The following is a 27,188-nucleotide window of genomic DNA, read 5'->3' as shown; positions in this document are numbered from 1 at the left end:
AATACGAGACAGTGCGTATTTGACACCAGGCGACTAGGCTCTGTGGCTCTGGAGATGTCTTTCAGTCTTGTCTATGTCTACAGGCCTGTCTACAGTCTGTCTTCCTAGAACACAGTGTGTGAGACAATGTGTTTTTCTTCTCACTCTGAAAATGTAGCCTTCAGGAGGCCAACAAAAGGCGACGGGCCAGTTAGTTCAGAGATGGAGTTTATGGCTCAAACAAATGTCCCCTGAAATCAAGGGGGTCTAACTACCATCCACACTGCGACTTGAGCTGGATGGTGAGTTGTAGATACTCAAAAATAATAAAGCAAACAGTGAAGTCGTACATAAAAAGAAGAAAAATCACCGAATCTTTCACAAAAAGTGTTAGGCAAAACCAGGCAGGCCTCTCTCTCATTGAGCCAGGATCAGCTATTGAAAGGGTAGAAATATGAGGGTCATGCAATAGCTTAAATGGGCTTCCCCAAGGATCGGTGTGAGTATAATTATTAGCTAGTTTGGAAGTCAGAAGGGAGTGGAAGGAGCAACCAGGCACAGATCGTCAGAAGAAATTCAGTGTTGGCAAAGGAATGCAAACTGAAGAAACAATTTAGTCTACCCATGGCCACTGCATATATTCTGTTAGGAAAAATCCTAAAAGGTAGATGATAATGGCAAGTCTGAAAAATGGAACCAAACAAAGGGCGCTATATACTCTGTGGTAGTACTCCAGATATGTTGTACTTTTATTGGTACAAAGAATGACCCAAAGGATTTAAAATTTAATCGAGGAAGAGAATGTGAAGGTGGGGAATAAGGTCAAACATACAGGTCTTGCACTAGCTGGTAAGCCTTGTTACCTCCGTTGGTGATTTTTGGATATCGCTGATGTGTTTATAAATAAAAGTATTCTCTTCAATAAATAAATTCCGCATTAGGGATAGCGGCTGGAGTGAAAGGGAAGAATAGATCCAAAAAAGCTCAAGAACATTATTGCGCCTACAAGGGGCGGCATGGAATAAAGAAAGAAAATTAAACTGCTGTCTTCTAAACTTATCCGCACTTGGAATCTGCTGTTTGGTTTTGATTAGCTTAACTAGAAGAAGAAAGAAGGATCCTGAGAAGGTCAGCAGAAAGTATTAATGGCATGGTGATTGACAAGTTTATAGTCAGTTTAAAAGAAAAGAAAAAGAGGTTTCATAGCAGATACAAAAAACCTCAAAAACAGGTGATGTGCCCGACGTCTAGCGTTTCCATTTTTTATTGTTATACAAGTAATGAAAACAAAAGATTTATAGCCATTTAGTAATGAGAGGATGTAGTCAGTGGGATGCCTTGTCATAGGACACACAGAAGAGCTGAGCTGGAGCATTATAAAAAACAACAAAATTAATTATTTGAAGTGCCACTAGCCCCAAATTGTGAGGAAGAAAAGTACCCTATAGACTGTCTCTTTTCTGATGCTCCTTGACACCGACTGCAATACGATCAGGATTAGGGCCACTTTTGAGAATTTCTGAAATTCTTTGAAATTCTGGACCTGCTCCCTGTTTTGACTAGGTGAACTAGATTGTATTTCAGGTAAATCAATTCTTTTGTTCCCAGCCTAAGACTCCTGTAAGGCTATTTCAGCAACCCTTAGCCCATACTACATGCAAAATAAAAATCAAATAAAAGTCTAGACTGAAGGCTCAGGAATGACAAGGCTAAGAATTATTAAATATCCTAGGAAAGCTCTGTTTCAGAAGCACCTAAAAGCACTTTTCCAAGAGGATCAGTGGCCCTAGGGCACGGTACGAGGTGTATTACCGCAAAGTGAAATTGTGCATTAGTTCACACTTGTCATGGTAAAAGAGGAATATTAAGAATAATCACAACAGCTTCGCTTTTGGGGGGTGAGAAAAAGAAAGTTCCCTTCCTCAGATTCAAGAGTGCTAACTATGATGAAAATCTTTTACACTCAGGGTAACAAACATTGTCTGCTTTGCTTGACTGATGAAGATTAGCTGACTTCTTACATTAAAGAAGTTTGTCTTGTATGGGCTGAAGTGACAAGACAATAACTAAGTGCTAATTGTGCATAACCAACACTAAAGATATGCAGCCCCATTATGGCATGTAATAAATGAAGCGAACAACAGAAATATATTAGGCACTTTAATAATGATACTAGAACCGTGGGTAGAAAAAACAGGGATGTGAAGGGTTTAAGAAACGAAACATAGGAGTGTGCGTGTGTCTCACTTAAGTGGGTACTACTGAAGGCTCTGCCTGCCTTACTCAGAATACAACCTCTTAGTTCTGTGGCAAGACAAAATTGATATAGGACTTTAAGTAGCATTAGAACCTATAATTACTTTGCATTATTATATAGTTTAAGCAGTGGTTATTACTTGCCTGGTATTTTAATTTCCCATGCAACATGATGAAAAAGGTCAATTTGGCTTTTTTTAAAGAGCATAATTGTAGTGTGCTACACTTATTAGCAGCTGTACATTTTATGGTTCTTTAGGGATGTTTGATTTTTAAATGACTGCAGCGTTACAAAATAATACGCTGTAGGACAAGGTGAGTTAGCAAAGCTTATTTAGAGCGGTATCGAACTTTGGTGTGTTAGACTATTATCTTCCTATTTTTTTGTTACTTCCCTAGAAATGTACATCTCGTGTTTCTTCCTACCCAAAAATGAAAAAAGAACGAATGCTATGAAACTCTAAATAGGATCATGTAATAACTGAAGAAACATAATAGGTACATTAAGGAGCAGACATAATTGGTTCTCTCATTTCCTAGACCTCATAGAAGTCACTGGCAAAGCCGCTGGCAACTCTCGTGGAGTCAGAAATGGAGCGCCCGGTGAAATCTCTGACAAGATTTGGCCACCCCTCTGAATATAGCTGCTGCAAGTTCGGCTCTGTTGGCTGAAACTGAAAAATTCAGTTGTTGCAGTTTTAGCATTTTTGACGTTCATTCTGCAACTGTACCATACAGGTGATGCTTCAGAACAAAGTGCCAGGTTTGGATCCTTGGGATTTCTATAACCTACAGTTAGGATGTGAAAATAAAAATACGGCATAGGAAGTCCAATGCTGCTACAGAGAAAATGATGGGTACAAGATCTTTTAAATTTAAATGATTACAGTTCTGGCAACGGGATGAAACAACATGTACTTTAAAAGAAATACCTGTGATAAAAATGAAGAATTCAAGTGAAATTAATGTAATAATGAAAAATGGTACTGCTATGCTCTTCTGCAGAAAGGGATCTCAAAGTCCTTTATAAATATTAATTAATTAAACTTGACAGACAGCCTTTTGAAGGAGAAGAAGTAACATTATTCTTGTTTATTGATGCAGGATTTGAGACACAAAAAGTTTTCTGGCCAAGGTCATGAAAGATGTTCTGTATCGGTTCCAGGGAAAGTATCCAGGTCTTACTCTCTATCTTGGTCTCCCCTACTGGTAGAAGTTTCCTCTTCACTTGAATGTATGCCTGCACCGGTGCCGAACTAGCACTTAGATTGTGGAATAGACCCAAGAAATTTTCTTACCTCTGATTGCAAAGTTGACATGCAAAACAGTCCAGGTGATAAACATTGTCCTTAGCTCTCATCACCATCTCAAAAGCAGGTATGAGCTTACTGCAGGCAGCACAGTTTCCTGTAACGCCAAATAACCTGGAGATACAGAAAGAAATATACTCCTGAAGATGCTTAACTGAAAAGAAAATCACACTTTCTTTTTTTTATTTTTATTTTTTTTTTTTCTTTTTAACCTCAGCAGTTGCCTGGCCTTTGATTGACTTCCAGCACACCTCTTTGGAAAGGCTGGTCTGTGGTGGTACAAGTCTGCCCAATTTACAATACAAAGGCACAGTCCTTTTTGCCGGAGAGAGTTTTATGAAGGAGTGACAGACTAATATTACACCTATTGTGATGTTATTCTTTTCTGCAGGTTATACTGACCTTTCTTGAGAAAAGAAACATCTAGTTAAACTAAACAAAGAAACAGTAAACACATTAGGGATGTTACATAGCTGTACAGACAGAGGTCAAGCTGTTTGCATACGCGGGAAGAGTCTTCTGCTTGGATCCTGCCGCACAGACGAGAGCCACATAACCTTGGCTTTTGGTGCTATTTATTATTAAAACACACTTTAGCTAGAAAAGAAATAACACTTGAAAAAGCCAATATTCTTCGCATTTTTGACATCTAGTGCTAAAAGCTTTACCACTATTATTAAAAGAACATTTTATGAACAAGTCATTTAAATCGTCAGAAAGCATTAGCGGTTCATGCACCTTACAACCCTATACCATAGTTATTGCTATGATTATGTTATTCAGGTAGCACATTAAAGTAAATGAGGCTGTAAACTATATATAGTCACATCAGGAGTAGAAGTATAAAATACTGTAAGAACAATATGAAATGCTGTTTTTGCCAGACATCTATATAAATTTTTTTAAAATTCTCTTTGTTAAAGATTTTTTCAATACTTTTCAAGTGGGTGTATTAAAAAAAAAAATTACACATATGCATCCTTTTGTAACACAGAAGGCTTATAATGAACAAGAAAAAATATGTTAGCTCTACATGGCAGCAATCTTTGAAACTAAGTTTATTTAAACTACTTAATAGTTGTGATGGATTATTAAAAGTAATGCTCTGCTTGTGCATAGCAGTTAATGCTGTTTTTAACTATGAAGCACACTAGATGAAAACGCCACATCTGCCAGTTTTCTTTTTTTCCTCAACATCAGGCTGACAGCAGAAAAATATAATGGCTCTCAAGGGAAAGACCAAATTAAAAGCAGTTCTAAACTAATGAATTCAAAGGTGCTCTGTAGAAAAGTCAGTTTGGTAACATAAAAATGAGCAGTTTTTTAATCACATCCCTCCATTCTCCTGAATTCCATGGGTTGCCAAACAGCCTACTTAATTCCAAATTCTTTCACTTTCTGCTTCTGCTTAAGGTGTGATGTCTACATAATACGCGCCTGTTTATTTTTAAAGTTGCAGCCTTTTTTCTCCTGAGATGCTGGTTACCATGCTCGCTGGGAGGAGCGCTGGGACAAGGCCATCCTCACCAGCTCTTGTTAGAATGACTCCAGTCAACCTCCAGTTCTCTGAAGTCTGATTACTAAAATGATAGATTATTTAAACAAATTATAAATATTCCTTCTGTAAAACCTTCTATTCCAGTTCTAGCTCCCTCACGCACGGGTTTTGCCGAGGTTAGCTACATCTCCCTCAGACTTTCATTCCTCCTCTCGAAGGACACAAGACTTTGTTGCCTTCCACAGCGGCTGGCTGGCTTGGCACCAGAAAAGACTAAACCCGCCAACCAAAGACCTGGCTCTGGTCTTCTTCACATCTGTGTAGAAGGTGGTGGTAGTTTATTTTTACGAGGAAAGCAGATCAGGCTGCAATAGGTACTGAGTGAGGACGGTGGGCACACAGTACTGTTATTCTATATGGTTACAGAAAAAGGAAAGTCAGAATCTAAGGCTCTACAACAACGACATTTAAGCACGAACATGAGAACGGTCCCACCGCCTTCAAGCTCAGCGTGGAGGGACCCGACAGCACCTCGATGCTGAGGTAGCTTTGGTGCAACAACTCCATGCTTGAGGCACACAGCTCGGGCTCCTCGCTGGAGAGGGTGCTAGGGGCGGGCTGCATCCCCCTCCTCAGCCACGTCCCCTCCGCAGGGCTGCGTCTGCGCGCGGGAGAAAGGGGAACCCCATTACGGCTGGAATCGCAGTTTGCCTGTCGCAGAGCAGCGAAACAATTTGGGGTTGTCATTCGGCGCCGCGAAGGGTGGAGATTTACTGCACCAGAGTCCCCCGTGTGCAGATTTCCACCGTCTTGAAGTAAGAGACCCCCACAGAAGCCGCTTCAGCTAAGCACGAGATATATTAAAAATTTTCAATTACGTAAAGGGAAGGAGGCCTTCCTCGCTGTTAGTTCTTCCCCACCACATACAAACAAACATGTGAGATTTATATTAGCTATTCTTAATTTTGGATAAAGCTGTTTATATGAAGAACATGGTTTTCTCCCATTAATAATAATAATAAAAACCCCACAATGCCATTTTGAAATTCTGGACATAGTTTCCCCCAATTTCAATTGCTCTCGCTCCCTGAGCATTTATCAGCTACCTGATTAGAATTTGTTTCCACACAAACCATTGATCATCAGCCTATTACTAGGCAAATGACAGTTAATTACCCACTACATTAACCACTGGGACCTGAGACCTGCTTCTGCTGCCATCAGTCAACATGATAAATGTGGCAAGTTCAGTAATGCATGGCCAGCCCTGAGCTGCCTGCTATAGTGTGAACAACCCTCAATCTCACTTCCAGGCCCAGGAAAATCTATGGCAATCTGCATAATTACAAGCTCTGGGTTAATAACAGACAAATGATTTGTTGCATCTAAACAAAGTCCTTGGAATGGGCCTGGTCTCCTGTGGCTGCCCCGGCTGCTGTCGTGCCACCGGTGTGCTTCCTGCTACAACGTGCACAAAACAGAGCTCCGACGCCGTCTCCTTCCAATTTGTTGCCCTCCAATTTATGGATTCTGCATATGTGATTTTTAATCATTAAAGAACTCTTGAAGCAATATTATCTTAATTATTCTCTGCTGTAACCAGGGAATTAGGCTTCAGATAAAATTTTCTTCTTCTGTGCACTTTCCCTGCCTCGCTGGAGGCTCCATCAGTTTTCATCTACACCTGGACTCTGAAATTCTAATGATGAATTATTGCCCCTTTTCCTAAGAGGGCGAACCTTACAAGGGAACATTTTACTGAACTGTCAGCTCACAGACTGAGTGCGGAGATGCGGAAATCTGATCTAATTTACTGCAAAACGATGCATTTGTTAGACTTTCTCTCCAGTTTTGTCCAAGGATCAAGGGATCAGTCAGGAACCACCTTCATGTACTCGTTTGCACAGGTGTATGTGCACTCGACTCTCCATATGCCGTTGTATTTCCCTCCCCCTCTTCAAACCTGTTACACAAACAAGTTTCTAAAACATACGAATTTTACTACAGGAGAGAAGAAATAGTTTCTTGGCAGGCTCTTAGCTGGAGCTGACGCACTGAGCTACGGTCTCTTGCTTTGTGTATTTGACCAAAAAAGCAGCAAAGATTTCGTTTCTACATAGTACCCACAACTGCCTGGTACCATTCTGCGCTTTTTTTACGATTTTCTCTGCGGTAAGAGAATGCTTAAACTCACTCCTTTCGCATCTACTTACAGGTAGTTAAGATTATGCCCTAGTTACCTCAGCAGGTTAGAAAAGTGCACCTTACTGATTTCATGTAGCAAGAAAGGATGGGAAAATTTAAAAGTAACAGGATGGATCTCTTCTCTTGCTGTTCTGAACTAACATATGAAATTTTGTATTTATACCATACATACAACAACAGAGATTAGAACAAGCAGCCACAGGAAAAGCTTTCATCCTTCACGGATTTGACCGCTACAGAACATCCTGCATGGAGTTAAAAAAATAAAAGACATGCAGAAGCCCTTCTACAAACAAACCCAAACCTGACATTTTGAGCAGCAAAAAGCATGATTAAGCACCAGGCTATTGATTCTACTTTGGTAGGTTTACTAAACAGAAACCTGAAGGTTAAGTGCTGAGAGATGAGAAAAGGGAAAAAGTTGGGAGGGGAAAGAGAAGAAAAAGAGAGGAAGGGAAGAATGGACAGATACGCAAAAGTGCCAAGACGCTGACTGAACTACACTGTAATATGAGGCACATGCTCTTGAGAGGGTCCCAATTTAACACCAGTTCCCATCCACTCCTACAGGTTGTGGGTGAGGCCCCAAGTAACGGGGGGGGGGGGGGGGAGCACCCGGTTCTTATCATTAGCTTAGAAATGTCCCATCACACAACTACACCGTTAGGCAGAACCGCAGACGCACAAAGAAGAAACTGATTTGGGCCAGAATTCCCTGTCAAATTACGTGGGACTTTCCCAAGATGTAGGATCTCATGTTGTTGGTTAGAGATGCTCCCACAAGCTCCCTCCTTTTTGCTGTTCTTGTTTGACAACTGTCCTCTGCAAGATCCACTGATTTGCCACCATCATCACTCTTTAGCTTACTTTAATTTTATATTAAAATGTTGCACGATTTGGTTAAGATGTCTGGGTTTCCAGTAGGAGTTCAAATTGTCTGTTTGCACAATGGAAAACAAAGGAGAAAAAACATCTTGAGATTCAGGAATGACAAAGCAGACATTAAATGGAATTTCTCCTGTGGCGCAGTAATTACAGATAGTTTCACATGGTTTCAAATTATTTTTATCCTCATTCTCACTACTGGGTTAACTAGGTTCATTAGGGAAAAAATATATATGGGAGCCGAGTTCTAAACCTGCCTTTGCCACTAACTGAGTGGGTGACCCTGGAAACTCAGTTAATTTTGGTCTCAATTTATTCGTTACAAGGAGGTGAGACCTAATCTTCACATTGTAATATCCCTGCTAGAGACTGTTTCTATAAAAAACTGAAACGCTACATTCAAATCTCTGTTCTTCACAGTGCATGAGGGATCAAAATAATACACACACACTGTTTTAAATGTAATCAGACATTTACTGAAATAGACAATCAGCTTTTTTGTTCCTAGTAGGTTTGTGTATTATTCAGGATTTCAATTCAAGCTGCATACACCGAAAGGCAGAATTTGGCCCTTAGCAAATATTTCAGACAGCATAAGATGCTATTTGGAGAAGCATAAAACCACATAAAAGAATCTAAAAGCTAATGAGAGAGAAAAAAAATTATCTAAGGATCTAGATTACAAGGCACATTGAAAAGCATAGTTTTAGAGAACATGTAATTCTTTTATGCTGAGTATTATTTAGATTATTAGGTGGAGATTTCTTAGATGATTCTAAGTGACTTAGGGACACAAGTACTACTGGCTTTAAATAGTCTATATTCTCTTACTTCCCACAAGATATTTTCGAAAATCCTCCCTGTCAAATCGTAGAGAAAAGGAAGCGGGTAAATTTGTCCCACATGCATTTTTATGAATGCCTGGAAAACTTATTTCACTCCCACCCATCCTCTGTTCCCTGGAACGGCTTTCTAAATGCTCAATGAAAATGAAACACGCTTCCAGCCAAGGGGAGAAGAGAAGCTGACCCACTTTACCTATGAAAGTCAAAGCAAGCAAGTGCAGGAGAAAGGAGAGCAGAGTGTTCCAGTCACCCTGCTCATCCACAGACCTCTTGACTGCACTCACAAGATCCAGTCAAAGTCTTCAAGCTTGAATTAACTCTGGTTTGGTAATCAGCAGAGGCCAGTAAAACAGAGAATCCTTAGAAAGAAAGGAAAAATGTGGGTAACAAACCGAATGTAGAAGCCAATGGCCCCTTTTGAAATGGTTCTGGATTCTCTCCTGTATCTTTGTTGCTGCTTATACGTGCTTGTCTAAGTCCCTCTCTTTAAAAACTCTTTTTTTTCTGGCAAAACTGAGGTGTCAAAAGAGGGGAATGCTATTAAGTTGCAAACCAGGATGCTCAACAGGTCAAAGCACAGAGCCTTGAGCTAGATGTCCAGCACTCCCCAGCTGCAGGTGAGGTGGCCAGACTTCCACGAGAGGTCAGCTCGCTGGCCACTGAATTCTTTCAGAAAATGTAACATCACAAGCATCGTTACAGGGGAGCAGTTAGATTACATGGTGTAGATGCCTATCCAAATTAGCTTAAAACCTTGGCCCTGAGTTCAGATACTGCAAAAAAAGATGAAGAAAAAGAAAAGACGAAGAAAAGAGTCCACTCAGTTCAAGCGTGTTAAGCAAGGCATTCAAGCACAATTGCTGAAGTGTGCTTAAACATCTACTAAAATCAAGGGCTGATTCAGTGTTTGCCTTGTTCGGTAATGCTGTCAAAAGAGGGTTACTTCTGCCAAACTAGAGCCGAGAAACCTTTTCACCTCAGTACCCTTCGTTTTCATTTAAAAGCCAGCTCAGACACTGAAGAACCAACTTGACGTTGGCAGTACGCTGATCTTCGTCAGGCTGCGTGTGAGGATACCCAGCGTGTGCCACCTGGAAACGCGGCTCCGCTTGGCTGAGGTACATCTCCAGAGCCTTTGCCACTACAAATCTGAGTTGGTAGCTGGATGGCAGGCAGATGGAAATGCGACGGCAGAGCACGGCTGCAGCCTCGCAACACAGCGACGCGCTACTTGTCTGAGTGTGTTCTGCCTTCGTGTTTAGCTACCCTGGGCACGCGAGTAATCCCATCTGGCTTCGGCTGGGCTGTGCGAGACGTTTAGCACTTGTGCGTCTGCAGCACGATCCACACGCTGGAGACAGGAGGTGCGAACCTCTCTCAGGTGAAGCTGCTGTTTCTCACACCGTTCCACTGTATACAACTATCATAGAAGAAAATAACTGTATGGCATCTGAAGTCCAAGAGTTAACACAGGGGTTTTTTTTGTCTTTTTGCACCAGAGTTTTATCTATTGCCCTTATCACTGTGAATCATAATTTAATGTAGCTGAGCCATTCCCCTCAGCGCAGACTTCCAGTTTGTTCCATCTGTGTAGAGCAAACTATTTGCCAAAGCCTGTCCCGCGCCTGCTGAGGTTCATGAAACTGAGCCTTTTTTTCGCTGCGGACTGCATGAAAGAATTCTTTATGTAAAGTTAACATGGATGAATTCCATTTTCAAACACCTCAAAACCAGACATTCAAAACAAAATATAGATTTACTTCTATATCCTCCCCTAATTAGGTCATTTGTGTTCTGTGAAACAATCTAAGCTTTCATTTCAAGTAAGTATTAATAGCCTTAATTTTGACTTCAAAAATCTGAAGCACAGCCAGACACAACTGATGTAATACCACTTTTCTAAATCTATAGTTTCAAAAAGCTCTGGGAGGTGGGAATTTTGTTGTTTGGTCCATGGACAGTTAACTCTGAAGCCTAAATCACACAACTTTAAAAAAATCCTTGTTCATCTTAGGAGCAAATATAGCTACATCGTTTAAGTCACAGTTTGCTACCCTGTGCCTTCAGTCATGCAGTCAGATCATCAAACTTCCAGTTTAAAGCTAAAATGCAATTTTAATGGGTATTCTGGCCTAATTTACTATCTGCTTTTAATCAAGTTACCATTTTGTTTCATTTTAAATTTTCTTTGACCACTCTCATGACTCAGATGAAAAGCAAGGATGATCGTGCACAGTGCACAATGATCTATGCCTGATACTGTGGAAATAAATTCAAGATAAAAATGACCCCCCAATGCACTCAGGGCTCTGCTTTGCACTACCACTCATGCATCGTGACATCCTTAAACTTCTACCAGTAAAGTCAACATCAATATTACATCCATTTCTACAAAGCAACCATATAAACTTCATCTTTCTACACATGCTTTACTTTAAATCATGCATATAAATCCATCTACACGCACAGGCTGAATCTGAAAATTTGCAGATACTCAGCTGACGTATTTTCATTGTCAAACTCGAGCAACTTAAAACCAAATTTAATGCCCCAACTCAAATAAGAATAAGGACACAACATCCCAGGCTGGCTCCCAGCCTGGAGGTAAGCCTAACTGGTGCAGCACAGTGGTGCAGTTCAGGGTCGGCTAAGTGCTGTGACTGTGTCTGTGTAGCACTCCACTGGGGCTAATTAGGTGCACGTCCCAGCTAACTAACCGCTTGCGTTGCCGCTTAGATGTGTCTACACGGTTTCCAGATCTGGAAGCTAGTTCAGGGCTTTGTGCCACGTGCTGCACAAGATGGGTATCAGTCAAGGCTGTACCTGCACCTCTTGGTTGCGACAAAGCATTGCTGAGCTCCGTTTGCCACCTGCCCTCCCTTCTTCTTACCTGAAGGAATGATCTCAAAGACGGTTCAGGGATAACTCGACAAGATTGCTGGGAAGGGGCTGGAAGCGCGGGACCCTCAGGGATGACCTTCACTGTGGTGCCTACGGAAGAGTCATGCTCGCCTGCCACACGGCTGCTGCTCCATGCTCCAGGCAGCAGCCCTCTGTCCTCCTGGTAATGCCACGCAGCAGCATGTCAAGTGTTGCAGATGACCTGCAGTCCCTCCTAGGAGGGAACCAGTGTCACCTGCAACATGGATGTGGGGAGTTTGTCACCAGCCCTACAACTGCATATAGCTCCACATTGCTGCAGAGGAAGCAGAACCCAGCTGAGATGCTCCTAAGGTGCATGTCAGATTCATTCCTCCCCCCCCCCCAAAGATCTAAACAGAGAAGGATGGATCTAGGAAGGAGAGGACCTAAATGAACAGAAACCCCCTGATGACCAGTGGCCAAGCTCCTACCATTTCTCAACAACTCTATTGTTTCTCCAGTGACGAAGGAGAAAAGGTCTAAGTGGCGCATATGGAGTTGGTCCCTGGAGATGGGGAAAGGGAAGGAAATTAAGGTACAAATATATAATTAGCTGCCTAATGTGAGGGACATAAAACATAGGCATTTTTCATTTTGCCCCAGAGGTGACTGAGAATGTAGAACCTCTGGGTAAGAAATCAATGCACAGACTGTCAGGTAAATACATATTGAAATAGAAGTGGGGGGTAAGTTAATAGTTCTATGAGGTCATATAATAAAGTCTATAGTTCTTTCATCAGCGCTGCGAACAATGCAGTTACTGTGTTTCTCCTCTGGTGTAATAGCAAAGACGGTTGCTAGACTCTGAAAATAAATTATGCCATGCTTTATTAAATGGTAAACAGCTGTTCCAGCCACAATACAGCACATGCTAATTGAAGAATGCCTTAAGCAGTCCTGTAGTAAAAGACTTTTAAGAGTTGGAGAGGAGAAAAAAAGCCAGCACCATGACAGACTTACTATCATGGGTTCCCTTAGTTAAAATTCAACACATGGGTCATTCAAGGTGAGAAGCATATTCTGGGAGAAGATCTACAGTAATGAACGTTTAAGAATCATTAGCAGGCTCTTTCATGCCATGATGCTGTAGGCAAAGATGTGCTTAGGTAGGAAGTACAGCCCCAAGGTTCTCCTCGTGTTTCCACGTCCTGTTTTGCTAGCAGACACGTATCCAGGAACACAGCAAATGTGTGGGAGGAACAGCTTTTTCCGAGGTGGCGATCCCCAGCCCAGAAACCTCACCGCTCGTGGGAATCACCCTGGGGATTCTGCCAGAGAACGAGAGCTACGGCGCGAGCTGTAAAGGAGCACACACGTGTAACAGCCAGCAGACGGGAACGCGGCATCGCGAGCCCCAGCCCGGCACCGTTCCCCGAGCAGGTGTAGGGCTGCACCTCGGCGGAGCCCCGGCCCCTCGCGCCAGCCCGGCGCTGTCGGGCTGCGGAGGTGTGCTGTGCCCGGCCGCCATCCAAGGCGCTGCTGGGAATGCCCAGGCGCCGCCATTTTCATCACGTTAAGAGGTTCGTGATTAAAGTCATTAGGGAAGGTAAGTCAATGTTTAGAGCAGGGAAAAGAAGCCTCCATCCCTCATCCCCACGCTACCTTGCGCAAATATCCCCCCTTTGCACCTCAGTTTTCCCATTTTTAGTTTGCGTTGAAAGGACAACAGGAAGCTTGGTGCGCAAAAGTCCCTGAAGAGCCCTGAATGATAGCTACTATGAAAAATACACATGTATTTATAGCAGCTACTCACTGACGTAAGCATTTGCCCAAGAATAACATTTAGATATATGGTACTCAGGCTACCAGATGCCCACTTTCTGGAAAACTGCTTGCAGAGCTAAACTAGATGTGCATGTGTGTAAGCATGTGTGCAAAATAAAAACAGCAAAATAGTTCCACAGGAGAGAATCATACGGAAAAGAGCCATGTTTTCCCCACTATATAACACAATAATTTCTTGTCCTGTATTTGGAATTTCTTATTTCTAAAGACCACTGCAAGATGAGTGCTGCACAGTGAGCAAGAGGATTTTTTTTTTAACGTTTGCAACAAGCAAAATGCTTAGAAATTAGGAAGAAGGATGTGCGTCAATCCGTTAGACGGCGTGCAAATATTTCATTCTGCCCATACAAATCATACGATGCACTTGCAAATTCACGCAACAAAGCGATGGTTTAATAGAACTGCTCTGCCTATAGAAACGGAAGCAGGTAAAGTTTTTCTTCGCTGGGCTGTGTGAGCATTTCCTTTCTAAATAAAAGCCGCAGCAGCTAAGGTATTTCCTTTGTTGTGTCACCTTTAGGACTTACTATTTGAAGTATTCCATTGAAATGGCTACGCTCTGCGCAGTGTGCGGAATTTTAAGTAAAACCTTAAACAGTTACAAATCAAAGCATCAGGGTACTTTGAAGAAGCACATACACTATATACATCGCGTTCTGCATGCATATGCATTGCTGGTATCTATATATCACCGACACATCCACAAAAACATTATGGCTTTGGGAAAAGAGATTTCAAGCAAAACAGACACATTAAAATGATGATTTAAAAACAATATAGTTTTCAGAACTCAGATTTCAGCATATTTAGGGCTGGTTCTGTAAGTATCCTTTCAAAATATGTCAGATTCTGAGAAAATCGCCACGATATTTTACTGGCATTAACCTAGCTGTTTCAATAAATACTAAACTAAAATAAGAAGATGCATTAATTAAATACTTGCCAACAACCGATTTTTATTCCTCTCATGTATTTATTAAATTGTTTTGGTTTTAAGGTTCCGATATTTTTACAACTGCATCTGGTTTTCTAGCTTCTTCCCCACTCCCTGTGATTTTCGGTCCTCTTCTAAAAAGAATGCTTGAGGAAATTCTGTGGCAATGTCTCACTCAAATTTATAATTAATGTAGCAGAAAATTATATTTCTAATTAAATAAAGCTGAGCACGGATTCAGGCAAATGCTGGAAGCGTTACAAACAGTATAAAGTTAGGAGAGGAACAAAATGGCAAACAATGAGCAGGTAATGTAACTGCATATATTAGAAACATCTCAATTATTACATCCACAAAGGCAGAACCTAAAAAGCTGCATTTCATAAGAAGGTGTCATGTTGACATATATTGCTCATTAAAAAAGGTGCCGTTTGTATATGGGTTACTGTTCTTCATATGCATGAATACTGGTAACACATTGTGGGAAAGGAAAGCCCTTGAGATATTGTGTAGTTTGAATATTTAATGTAACAATAGTTTGCTCCCTAATAAAGAAAGGAAAGAAATTTGGGAGACGAGGACATAAATTTGCCTATTTATTATTTTACGCTGACTGCAGCTGGGTATCGGCACCCCCTGTACACCTCTCCAGATCGGCCGTTAAAATTAGTGACTGCTCACTGCGGCTGCTCTTTAACCAAAACCGCAGAGACTACAAACGAAAAGCTCCCCCCGCCGCCTTTTTAAGCCGAAAATACCAAGCGCCGTGCGTAATATTCGTATATAATATATATATGTGTACTAACCTACTAGTTATCTCTGCTTACACGCCGGCTGTCAGGAAACTGTCAGCTGTGAAGGCGATAAGGCGGGCAGTTTAAAGAAGATACTGAAGCCTTAAGCTTCTTAATGTGCCACGAATCAATCCCATGAAAGCAAACAACTTGAAAAAGGGGTTATTTGTATTTAGGAAATCTCTGAGCTCCCCTCGCCTTCGCTGGAGCCGGGGCTCGCGCTGGAGTTTTCTCACCCTCATGACCCCCGGAGCGGCCCGGAGGGATCGCGGAACAAGGCTGTTACAGGAGGCGGCTCGCTAATTGAGAAGCTGATCGGGGGGAGAGGGATCCCGCTTTACTGCGTTAAGTGCCCAAATCAAGCATGACTAGATTGACGCCGCCAAATCGCCGTCTGGAGGCCACTCCAAGCCAGGAGCAGCAGGGCTTTTCACACCTGATAGGTCCCCGCTCCGTCTCCATCAAGTCGCATTAAGGAAGGGATGCGTCACGGGAGCGGAGCCCGCGCCCCTTCGGAGCGCTGCCCGCGCCGGCTGATTGCTGCTCCCCAGCCTTCCCGAAAGCAGCACCGTGCGCCCGGGTGTCAGAGGCACGCCGTGCCGGCTCCCGTTACACGGCCCACCCTCCTCTCCCCTCCGAAAAATCCGACCGGGGGCTCTCTCCCTTCAAGGGGAGCGATTAGAAGAATTCAGTCTTTGCTGAGCGCTAACGGGCGCGCACAAAACCGCTCTGGAAAAGAGGGAGTTTGGGGGCTAGGGGCCAGCTGCCGTTGTTCAAAGTCGACCTAATGGGGGGACCTTCAGCGGTGTTTTGGCCTCCACACATGAGCTCCTGGGCTTGGCGGGATGGGACGGGACGCGAAGGGATGGGCACCAGCCTTCACCGGAGAGCGGAGACACCGAGGCAGGGGGACTCAAAGCACGAAGGGCCGTAAAACGGGGAAACTCCCCAGCTTTTCAATCACAGAGGGTTGTCTAACTGTCTTTCACACCCCCAAAAATCCCCCTCATCAGCAGTTTGATCAAAGTGACTGAAACAGTCCGGGATTTAGCCCCGTCTGGGATTACGACTCAGCAGATCCTGCCCCACGGTCCTCAGCCTGCATCTGCCGTAAAAGAGGGCACTTCTTGTTTTCCCGTAGCGTCAGGAGAGGCAGCCACCATTCAAGGTTGCCTTGTTGATTTACCCATTATTTATGTAGAGCAGAGGGCCTCCTGAGCTGTACCGAGGGAAAAGCTAAACTGAGGAGGAAACCTAGCAGGATGGGAGCAGTCAGCCTCTGACATTCAGTGCAGACAGTCACAGCCAAACACTCAGGGGGACATTTTAAAAGCTCACATAAATTTCTTGTAAACGGCATACGTTGTTACACGAGGATACAAAAGCATGCTCGGTAGGTAGGACTGTCAAATCCAGACTTGATTTCTCTTCATTTACTACTTATCTTGATCTAGAAAAGGACTGTGCAAAATCAGGGGGTAGCATGGTAACACGATTTAGAGGAAAAGCTACTGGAGAGAGACTACAAGGATATGGATAACACTTCCACATTTACTTTGAAATTGCACTAAAACCCTGAGATAGCTTTTGTTTTTCAGAAAGAAAAAAAAAAAACGCTCACCATAAATCACATTTGCCACTTCTTTGCATAAACCCCTTTTTTCCCCTGAAACTCAGGGATCCCTCTGTGAAAAATATCTACCTGTGGCTTTAATATGGCTTTTTTGATAGAAGTAGGAAGAGAGAATAGTAGAGAAAAAAATCTCAAAAGCATCAATAAAAATTATCACAAGAGAAATGGCATCTAGCTGTAGCTCACACAGACTGTGTGTATTGTATCACACACCGACTATCACATATTTTTAAATGGGGGTCATCAAATCACATTTCTGGCATGACAACAGATAACTGCAGAGATCAGGATGAAATCCTCCTCTGCCCGCAATATCCCTAACCCCAGAAAATCTTGAACAGCTTGGCAAAAGTTGGCTCGCTCTGTTTTGCTCCCTCTGAATCCACACCTATTGCTGGACACCAGATATGTCAGATTAAAACAGTATAGCAAATCCAGTGTTCCCAGGCATCATTCCGGAGAAGGGGAAATGGGAATTTTGTTTGGCTTCTACCTCTGTTATGACTGGGAGCCGCTGAAGATGAGCTGATACTACAGCTTATCCCTCGCCCGCCCATTGCGGCGGTCAGCAGCAGGCAGCGCGGCAGGCACCGCCACAAGCACCGACCGGCTTAAGCGATGGGGAGCGATAAGAGCACGGAAGTGTGGATGAAGCAATCCTGTTCCACCTAGGCGTTGGAGCACGTAAATTTATCCTGCTCTGGACTATTTCTGTGCTACTCCAGGGCTGCCTTGCTTTAGGGGTGATGCGAGGTAACAGGAGGGTGATGAAGTTAAGGAGGTGCGTTACTGAAACAGTTTCAGGGATGGGGAAGAGGGAGTTCTGAATCGGTCACAACATTTAATTCACTCTGCCCAGCACAGCAGCCCTTTAGCTCTCCCTGTTGCACGGCGTATACGTGTCTAGCGCGTACATCTCCGCATGTGTTTCTGGAAGAAAGTACCCTCTGCCATGCAAGCAGCAGGGGGTTCGTTTTTAAAAATTGAAGTGCTGCTTGAATATAAACAAACAAGCAGGCAATGTGGGAGAAGGCACCCTTGGGAGGAGAGACTTGCTTGGCTGTAGGCATTTTCATGCCTTTCCTCCAAAACTGAGGTCACCCTGAGTTTGTGAGTGCATCTCCCCCTCTCCGGGGAAGCATCCTCTGCCGCATGAGCAGCAGAGCCCAGTCAGATCTGTCCCGGCACCTGTACCAGCTGCTGCTGCTCCAAAAAGTATCTGAAAAATGTTTGACAGACACCCCCCCCCACACTCACTCACAACCTTAGAGCAAGAGATGTCTGGCAACACTGTGGGAGTATCCTCTATTTTCCTACATCTTTTGGAGAAGATTTTAGATGCCGTCATACCAAAAAGGAGCCACTACTGCTCCAGGCCATTGCTGCCGACTCCACTGAAGCATAGTTAAGCAGATGATCATCACATCTTCTATATCCCTGCTCCAATATTGTAAATTACAAGTTCCAAAATAAAGCAACTAGAAAAATAGGAAGTAGTAGTAAAAATAACAGAAATGAACGACTCAGCCTCTTCCATCTTGTTTCTACCAGCAAAACACAGGCCGTTAGATCAATGCTAACCCGGATTCTTCCTCCTTACAACTGTTCATCCCTTTGTCCTCCTCTGTTTCTACCTCATTCTATCAATTTTCCCTCTTTCTTAATGCTATTTCCTTTATTGTCACCGTTCTCTACTTCCTCAGGCTTTTCCATTTCTGCCAGGTCCATTTCTTGCTGTATATCCTTACTCACTCTCACTTGATATTATATTTTTATGTAGACCCTCACCCAGTTCACTATTCCACCCAGGCTTCAAGTCTCATCTTCCACCAGAGTTTATGTTTCCTTTGAACTCCAGTTACATTTCAGAAATGAAACTTTCTGTAAACTGTAGTGAGGACTCTCCAGTGCTTCCAAGTCAGCTAGTCAGCACCACTACCAAGGATTTAAAGAACTATTTGGCATGGGCACCAAGGCCCATGGCCTATTTGGGATGGGCACCTTCATCAATACACGGTCTACCCTGCCTTTCTCATCACCCACGAGGTTAGATGGGAAGAGTTTTCCCACAAATGTAAATGTACCTTAGCCAAGGCTAAACGTCTCCAGGATCTGGACAAGACAGCCGTACAGCTAGCGGGATTACCATGGCATCGCAGAGCAGGTCATGCACATGTCTCTGGGCAGGGCCAACCGGGAAGAACACGCAGCCCCTCATGAGCAACAGCGATTGACAACAGAAAACGATGCCGCTATCGCAGTGGCTTCTTGGTAGCTGAAGAGATGAGTTTGAAGTTGCACTAAGGACAGTGCAATGGTAGATGAAGCGATGGAGGAGTCTCTCCCTCTCTTTGTAGCCAGCTACTAGTTGTAAGAACCGTAAGGGAGTGGATGAGGACAGGACCCCTTAGATAGGTGCCCACCAAAATCTTACTCATGAATGCAGTACAAATGGTTACAAGGACTATTATTGTTTATACTTACTGTTGTAACTGGCTGCCCTACCAGAACCAGCTTACACACAGACCCAGGCAGTATGCAACCAGCTAGAGAAGGCCTGCACTGCAGCAGTGCTCACCCCTGCACAGCGCCAGTTGCTCCTCATCTCTTGGATAAAGAATTGCCATATAAGTTGACCCTAGGACTTTTGGGGTATTACTCAGGATATTGAGAAACTGACAGCCAAAATTCTCAGAGGGTTCCTATGTCCAAATTCTTTGGAAATCTAGTCCTGAGCTCTTCAGTTTGATGTGGTTCATTTTAGTACAAGAGGGTAACTTGAGTTGATTTGATTTAAAAAAATGCGAATTATCCTCCTTACAGACATGCACGTAAAGGGGAAAATAATAAGGCCAAAGCCCTTCATGTCACATTTTAATTGAAGCTGGAGAATTACTAATCAGAGGGCAGGGAGACGTTTCAGAACTATCAGTGGCAGCACCAGATCTGAAGCACGCCCAAGGCCGGCTCTGCACGGCAGGACAGATGGCGAGCCGTGCCCACGAACGCCGTGGCGAGAGCACGCGCAAGCCGGGTCCACCCTGCGAGACCCCGCAGCCCGCTAGCCGGGTCCAGGCAGAGGCGGTCTGTACGCAGCCGCCGCTCGGCAGGGATTTTGTCACCTCCCGCCCCATGCCAGCAAAGGCCACCCAGGACTTCCATTAAGGGATTTTCCCACTGTTCATTGAAAAGTATTAAATTGACCTGAAACTATTGAGGGATTACTTGTACAGAGAACGGCCACAAATTCTGCAGCGTGTACCCCACATACCTGCTAGCAAACCCACAGGGGTAAGAGGTGCTATTTCTGACTGAGCTGACCGAAAAACCTGCTAGTATAAAGAAAGCAATGCTGCTAAACCCGGTGTTTGTACAAAAACGGGTTTTCTGCTCATGGGAGGCTGTTTTCTCATACTGACACAGTATATTCCTATTAGGAGTGTTTTGCCAATATTGTATGTCAATATTCCTAGACACGCAAGTTTTCAGAGTGTTGAATATTCCTTGGTTTTATGAAGAAAAGATTGCAGACTTCAGAGCGATGAATCATATCCACATTGATTTCCCGGATCAGACCATGTGTTATCGCACTGGAAGAGTCTTGTCTAGAAAAAAAAACTATGCAAAAAATTTAGCAAACGTCTGATACCAGGGAGAAGTGCTTTTTCCTAATGAAAAAGCCTGCTCGTTAACTAGCCTCTACTTAGCAGTTTTTATTTTTATTTAGTGTTCCCACAGGCCTATTAAATTCCCCTACTCTTAAAAGTAATTAAAGGGTATGTTAATTATCTAAGATATCTCAATTCATAGATTATAAAATGCAGGGGGGGGCGGAAAACATAGTCTGGAGCAATAATATGCAGCATATTGCAGTTACAGATATTTCCTGTAGATCATTGCTCTACAGTTCCATAGTCTTCCATATTTTCTATTTATTTCCAAAACAGATGCTTCTTTTCAGCTTATTTTGATTCCAAATGGTTGTCCAACAAAGAAGGGTTTCATATGAGACCAAATAATATTTTCTTTTATTTACATAATCATGGCATCTATGAGCAAGCTTAAAATTCTAGAATCAGTGAATACTTCAGAAACTACAAGACAGAAATTCACATTAGCAGCTGAATTTGTTTCAACGGTGTAAATGGCTGTTTTCTAATCATTGAATATTTGCAGACAGCTCAACTAAAGCACTTCCTGGCACAGACATTGGTTGAAATTGAATATTGCACACTGTCCTTAGAGTGATGGCTTTTGTCTACTGAACACTAAGCTTATGCACGGAAAACTGCAGGTACCACTGTAAAATCATCTTGATTTAAAAGAAAAATAAAACCAAAATATTATTTTGTGTTACACAAAATAATTCAATCTAAAATTTTGTGATTTCTCATATTTAATCAACTAATTGTACATAGAAAAGGACCTGGAATATATCGTAGTTTTCTGTCAAATTCATCATCTACCAAGAACACTGGAAAAAGAAAGGGAAGAAGGAGAATCACAGATGAAGTTTATGATTAGTGTACTTATTACTTCTGCAGAAGGTGATCTAAAACCCACTGATTTGAAGAGCAGGAAAAAAAACCCCAGTTTTATTCCTAGGGTGATTCCTCCCGCCCAGCATCTGCAACATCACAAAGTTTCAGTGAGAGAGTACAGCATTTAAAGTCAGGCAAAATTCTGCTCCTTGTGCCCAACCTCCACCCCTGAACTCATTCTTTTAGACAGGCTTAGGACGAGGAGGAAAGCCGGCTTCAGAAGAGAGCGAGGTACGGTAATAACCCTCTAAGTGATCGCTTCCAGTGCTAAACAAACAGACACAAGTCATTCTGCCAGTCCTTTCTTTTCTGAAGCTGTGGCAGGAGTGACCGCGCAGCAGCGTTGCACGAGCCTCCCGCACTAATGAGGCTCGGTGGAAGCGTTTCCCGGGGAGCCACAATTACAGCGCTGATGGAAACACACACCGGCCCCCGCAATATCACCTCCGCACAAGCACTATCCAGTATACAAAACAGATTCACAGTACGAGCTCCCTGTTTTATGAGGGGAAAAGCTTGTATTGCTACATCATATCACTACATCATAAGCATTTCTCCAATAAGTTGTATAAATTTTTAATCAGGCGCATACTCTTATTGAGCCCAGTAGGTTCACTTGTACTAGCAGGATTTTCAGGACCGGCACCAAATGAACAATAGTCATAATCCTCTTTCTCTCTTTTTCATTTGCACACATGTGTGTAGAAGAGGAGTATACCTACATTACAGGAAAGAAAAAACATAAAAACACATCTAAAATAATTTTTTAAGTTTTTTTTTTTTTTTGACTGCGCAACAGATCATCATCTTCCACCAGTTCTATTCCTGTTATTATAACCACGGGTGTATATTCTGCCAGGGCCAGTTGTGTAGCTGTTCGCAGTTCCTACGCTACTTCAGACACTACCGTCATTTGCTACGTCTCTGGCGGAGGCACAGTGAGGGCCCCACGCAGGTCTCAGCAACGCGCCTGGCACTATTCAGGCACAGCATCATCGCTGAGAATCACAGAATCACAGAATCACAGAATGGTAGGGGTTGGAAGGGACCTCTGTGGGTCATCTAGTCCAACCCTCCTGCCCAAGCAGGGTCACCTACAGCAGGCTGCACAGCACCTTGTCCAGGAGGGTCTTGAATATCTCCAGAGAAGGAGACTCCACAGCCTCCCTGGGCAGCCTGTTCCAGTGCTCCGTCACTGAAATCAAGGCACGGGACAATCAACAGGTGAAACCAAGACAAAACAGGGAAAGCACAAGAAAGTGGATGAAGATAAAGAATTCTTCTGGCTGGGGTGGTAAGCACTGTGCACAGCGCGCCAGTAGTTTAATCATATCTAAGTTTTAGGGGGGGTTCTACAGCTATCTTCCATGGTGGTTCTTAACCAACCTCTGCATTTTCACCCTCCCTGCAGCTCCTCAGTCTCTGGAAGTTAAAGATGTTGAAATACGCCAGGACTGTATGTTCACACGGTCTCCTCAGCTGCTGGTTTCAAGTCCACATCCAATTTCACAATTAATCCATTTACAATCTTTCCCCCTCCCCGTACTTCTTTGGGCCTTTTTCCAACGCTCACTGGCAATCCTTCCCCACAGCAGAGTGGTTCAACAGCTGGCCAGATGTGAGATTGCTAGAAAGTTTAATTGCTACTCTTTGGGAAGGGGCAGCTATTTTAAGCCAGACAGGTGGCCTTTCCAGGTCAAGGAAGAGGAATCACAGAATGTTCAGGGTTGGAAGGGACCTCTGTGGGTCACCCAGTCCAACCCCCTGCCGAAGCAGGGTCACCTACAGCAGGCCGCACAGGACCTTGTCCAGGCAGGGCTTGAGTATCTCCAGAGGAGACTCCACAGCCTCCCTGGGCAGCCTGTTCCAGTGCTCCGTCACCCTCAGAGTGAAGAAGTTCTTCCTCATGTTCAGGTGGAACTTCCTAAGCTTCAGTTTGTGCCCATTTCACCTTGTCCCGTCACTGGGCACCACTGAAAAGAGTCTGGAAGAGGAGGTGGCCATCAGCCATCTGTTGTTTTAAAGGTGATTTCAGCCCAGAGCAAGTTCATTCTGAAACTGGTCACCGAGACACAAAGAAGCCCAACCTAATGGAATGATGCAATGTCTTTTATGCAATTTAGGCATTTTACCTGCATCACAAAATGGTGGCATATATTTGTCAGCTGAGCTCAAAACCTGTCCCTCCTACATTTTAGAAGAACATTACGCGTATTCAAATCAATAGTCCTGTCTATTTGAATAGTTCCTTTATTTGAAGTTTTATCCAAGAACACTGGTATTTGGCGATTCTACTTTAACCAGTACTTCGCCTACAGTGATCACTAGTATAAAAGGAAGCTCTTCATAAAGGGACAGAAACCACCACTCATCAAAAAAATGTGTACGTTCTTTTTAAAAAAAATTCTTTGGGGAAGAAGTCTAAAGATTCACTGTTTGCACACTCTGTGTGTGTGTGTGTGAGAGAGAATAATAAAAACTACAGTTAAAAACTATATTAAAATACTGAGTAATTATAATGCAGAGTGGAACACCCACACATTGCAGAATTCAGAAACGGCAAGTAAAATTGTCTACAAAACCAAAATTGGCTTTGTTGACTTTTATTGCCCTAATCTGCACGAAATGTAAAAAGCAAACAAAGAGGAAAAGTATTAATAGCAAAAGAAAACTGGATTTGAGACTTATGTTTGTAATAAACAAATCACTTGCAACGGAAATATTTCTTTACAGTGTGCGGTACAACTTAAATTTGGCACCACCTCTTTCAAGCCCTGTTGAAATCTTGTGCAAAATAAATGTTTAGCTTCAATAATAATTTATTAACTTTAAGGTTTAACGAGTATTTAGGCCTTGATGCCACAAAAATATGGTTGTTGCCCACCCATTGCCATCACTTAATACAATTATATATGTAGAACTATCGCTAAGGTTCAGAGTCCAGAATTCAGAAGTCTTCAAAGGACAACTTCTATATGTGCCTTAAAGGGTAGATACAGGCTTGCAACATTTTCAGGGGGGGAATAAACAATTAATTCGTACCAACAGTAAGTGTTCTATTATTGGCACTCTTCAGGAGTATGACTTGTTATTGTGTTATTGGATAATTATTTCAGTTATTTTTTACATTGTGGTGAATATATTAGTCTTACCATCAACCAGGTAACATGTTCTTTTAGTAGACGAAATGAGGCTGTTACATGAGGGAAGGGGAATAAGTGAGGAACAAGAAAAAAATTAAACCTCTTACTACTTCGATGGGAAAAGAGTGACTTTCTTCCAGCACTGTTATGACCATTTATCGTTTATGATTTACTCGTGCTTGATGATCAAGTTAGTTCATAGTTAATGAAAAATACAGTATTTTCCTAGGTGATATCAGTAAGTTTCCTTATGTTTTTCCGTTTAAAATAAGAAGCATCTGAATAACAGTGCACTTTTAAAAAACATCTCAACATACAAATTCAATTACTCTCTCATTTAAACCCTTCAATTCCTCTCATCCTTGGGGAAGATTTTGGTTTGATGAACACAGAAACAGCATGACATTCTGTAGGAACAAGGAGCAGCCCTGAAAAAGACCCTATCTCCTATTTTAAGTGTAAAAACAAGTGGCCATATCTTCAAGAGAGGTGGCCAGATTTTCCGAAAGTCTCCAAACAAGGAGCTGGCCCTGGAGCACGCCGCCTGTTAAAGCTGAAAGCTCTGTGTGCATTAATAGTGTCTACTCAATCTGAAATCCACATTTGCACAGCCAGGATATCCGCTCCGGTGCTGCCCTTACTCGACCGGCCGTGTGCTCCAACATCACCACGCACAGCCCAGACCCAAACCCTGCGGGGGAGCGCTCGTTCAAGCTCCAAGGGCTCAGACGCGCACATTCGTACACTTTACTCAATCTATTGGCTGCCAATATAACACTGTTTATCTTCTGCACAAGCCAAGTATTTTCCATTTACCTTTTAGCATTTGAGTAGTTGAAGCTTCTTCACCAAGGAACAAAAGTAGTGATTTTGGTAATTAATTGCACAAGGCAGATATCAAAAAAATGGCATGTCGGTGCCCCGTAGACTGACGCACATCATGAATTAGCACTTCGCAATTAGAATTTTACAATGAAGAAATAGGCAGGAGCAAATAAGTTCCGGATCAGAATTAGTAACTAATAATTAACTTAAAGCAAGCGTCTGATGATTTAACTGTACAAGGTTAGCCAGCCAAATACTATACAGCTTTTGCTCGCACCGGTAAACTGTTAATCTCAATACGCTTCTAAAACAAAACAAAAAAAAACATGGAGGAATGCACAAACTGATTCAAATTAACTAGGTCTCACTATTCATTTTATGAAAAGCGCTGGGCGTGCCTTGCATCTAAAAGCGACAATTTGTCATGCACTGTAGTGCTACAGCGCTCCACAGCATAAGCAACTGTTTAAAAATCTGAAGCATTCCTAAAATGTTTCACTTAAACATTTCTGCAATAAAATCTTACTGAACTGTTGCTTTTCGTAATTTTTTACACACTAGGGACCAAGGGATGCACGTTTGATTTTTTTCTTTCCCCTTTCTCCCTCCTTTTTTTTTAAAAAAACTTTACCTACTACTAGCAAATAAACTATCTCTCCTTTTTAATAAAACCATGGCCTTGAGTTTTGGTCCCTTAATAGTAGCCTACATGGTCGACTACCCTTGGTGTTAAATTTTCTTAAATTGTATTTCTGTCAGTATATCATTTTTTTAAGCAATGGACCCTATAATAGCAAGCTCTGTTCTGTCAGGAGTACATTTTAACAGCATGACACAAGTATTTTTCACTACAGGAGACAAACAATGATATGTATTACATGCAGTAAACATTGCCTTTGGTGCATAGGGTTCTCTTAGCATTCATCTGTCTAAAATTTCATTGTGTCCTGCATAGGGAAGAAACCCTGCCTCTCATTAACTATTGCCGAGGGCTGTAGGTTTGTAAAGTGCCAACAACGCATTGTCACATTTCTCACAAAACAAGGGCTTGATTGAATATTACAAGACTGGTAGAAACCCAGCAAGGTGGATTAGGGGATATTTTAATAGTAAAAACAAAATAACAAGCCTTTCACTGAGCTGCTGAACTAACAATCTTGTAACCATTTTTTTTTTCCTTAAAATAAGCCCCCTCTCCCCAAAACAAGCAGGAACAAGGACTTCATAAAATAAAGATGTTTTACACTTAAAATGTAGGGTCCTGGTGAAAGGAGAAGAAAAATGGCAATTTTTCTGTGTGAAATGCACACAACCCTGCAATTTTACAGCACAAGGACTGAAATGGCTGCAGTTCCGAAATTCACAGTCAATTTACATAGGGGCTGCAGTTCAATAGTTAATCAAACTCTTCTACTGACTTGGAAAAACAGGCTTTCCGGCGCTGATGCACATGAAGTGCCCTTCAGCTGCGAGGGACCACCTCTGCGAATCTCTGTTCGGTGACACCTTTGCCATGCGTTATGGGGGTGTACACGACCTCACGCCAGCCATCTGCAGCAGGGTCAACATCTCTTCTTGTGAGTCGGGAGGTTGGGAGCGGACTGATCAGCAGCTCAACACTGGCACAATTCTC

The 27,188-nt window shown here is 42.7% G+C and overlaps 1 protein-coding gene across 6 annotated transcripts in view; it reads right to left on the bottom strand.

The window, feature by feature from the left end:
- The window catches only part of LMO3 (LIM domain only 3), a 64,717-nt gene that overhangs the window by 9,879 nt on the left and 27,650 nt on the right, over nucleotides 1–27,188 (bottom strand). For all 6 annotated transcript variants that reach the window (XM_075440382.1, XM_075440389.1, XM_075440360.1 and 3 more), the window contains one exon: nucleotides 3,534–3,659. In XM_075440382.1, coding sequence (XP_075296497.1) covers nucleotides 3,534–3,659 — 126 coding nt within the window. The remainder of the gene's footprint in view (nucleotides 1–3,533; nucleotides 3,660–27,188) is intronic.

This window comes from Opisthocomus hoazin, chromosome 1 (genome assembly GCF_030867145.1).
Source record: "Opisthocomus hoazin isolate bOpiHoa1 chromosome 1, bOpiHoa1.hap1, whole genome shotgun sequence".
Classification (NCBI taxonomy): domain Eukaryota; kingdom Metazoa; phylum Chordata; class Aves; order Opisthocomiformes; family Opisthocomidae; genus Opisthocomus; species Opisthocomus hoazin.
The sequence above is the reverse complement of the archived record's forward strand: the minus strand, read 5'-3'. Positions and strand labels throughout refer to the sequence as shown.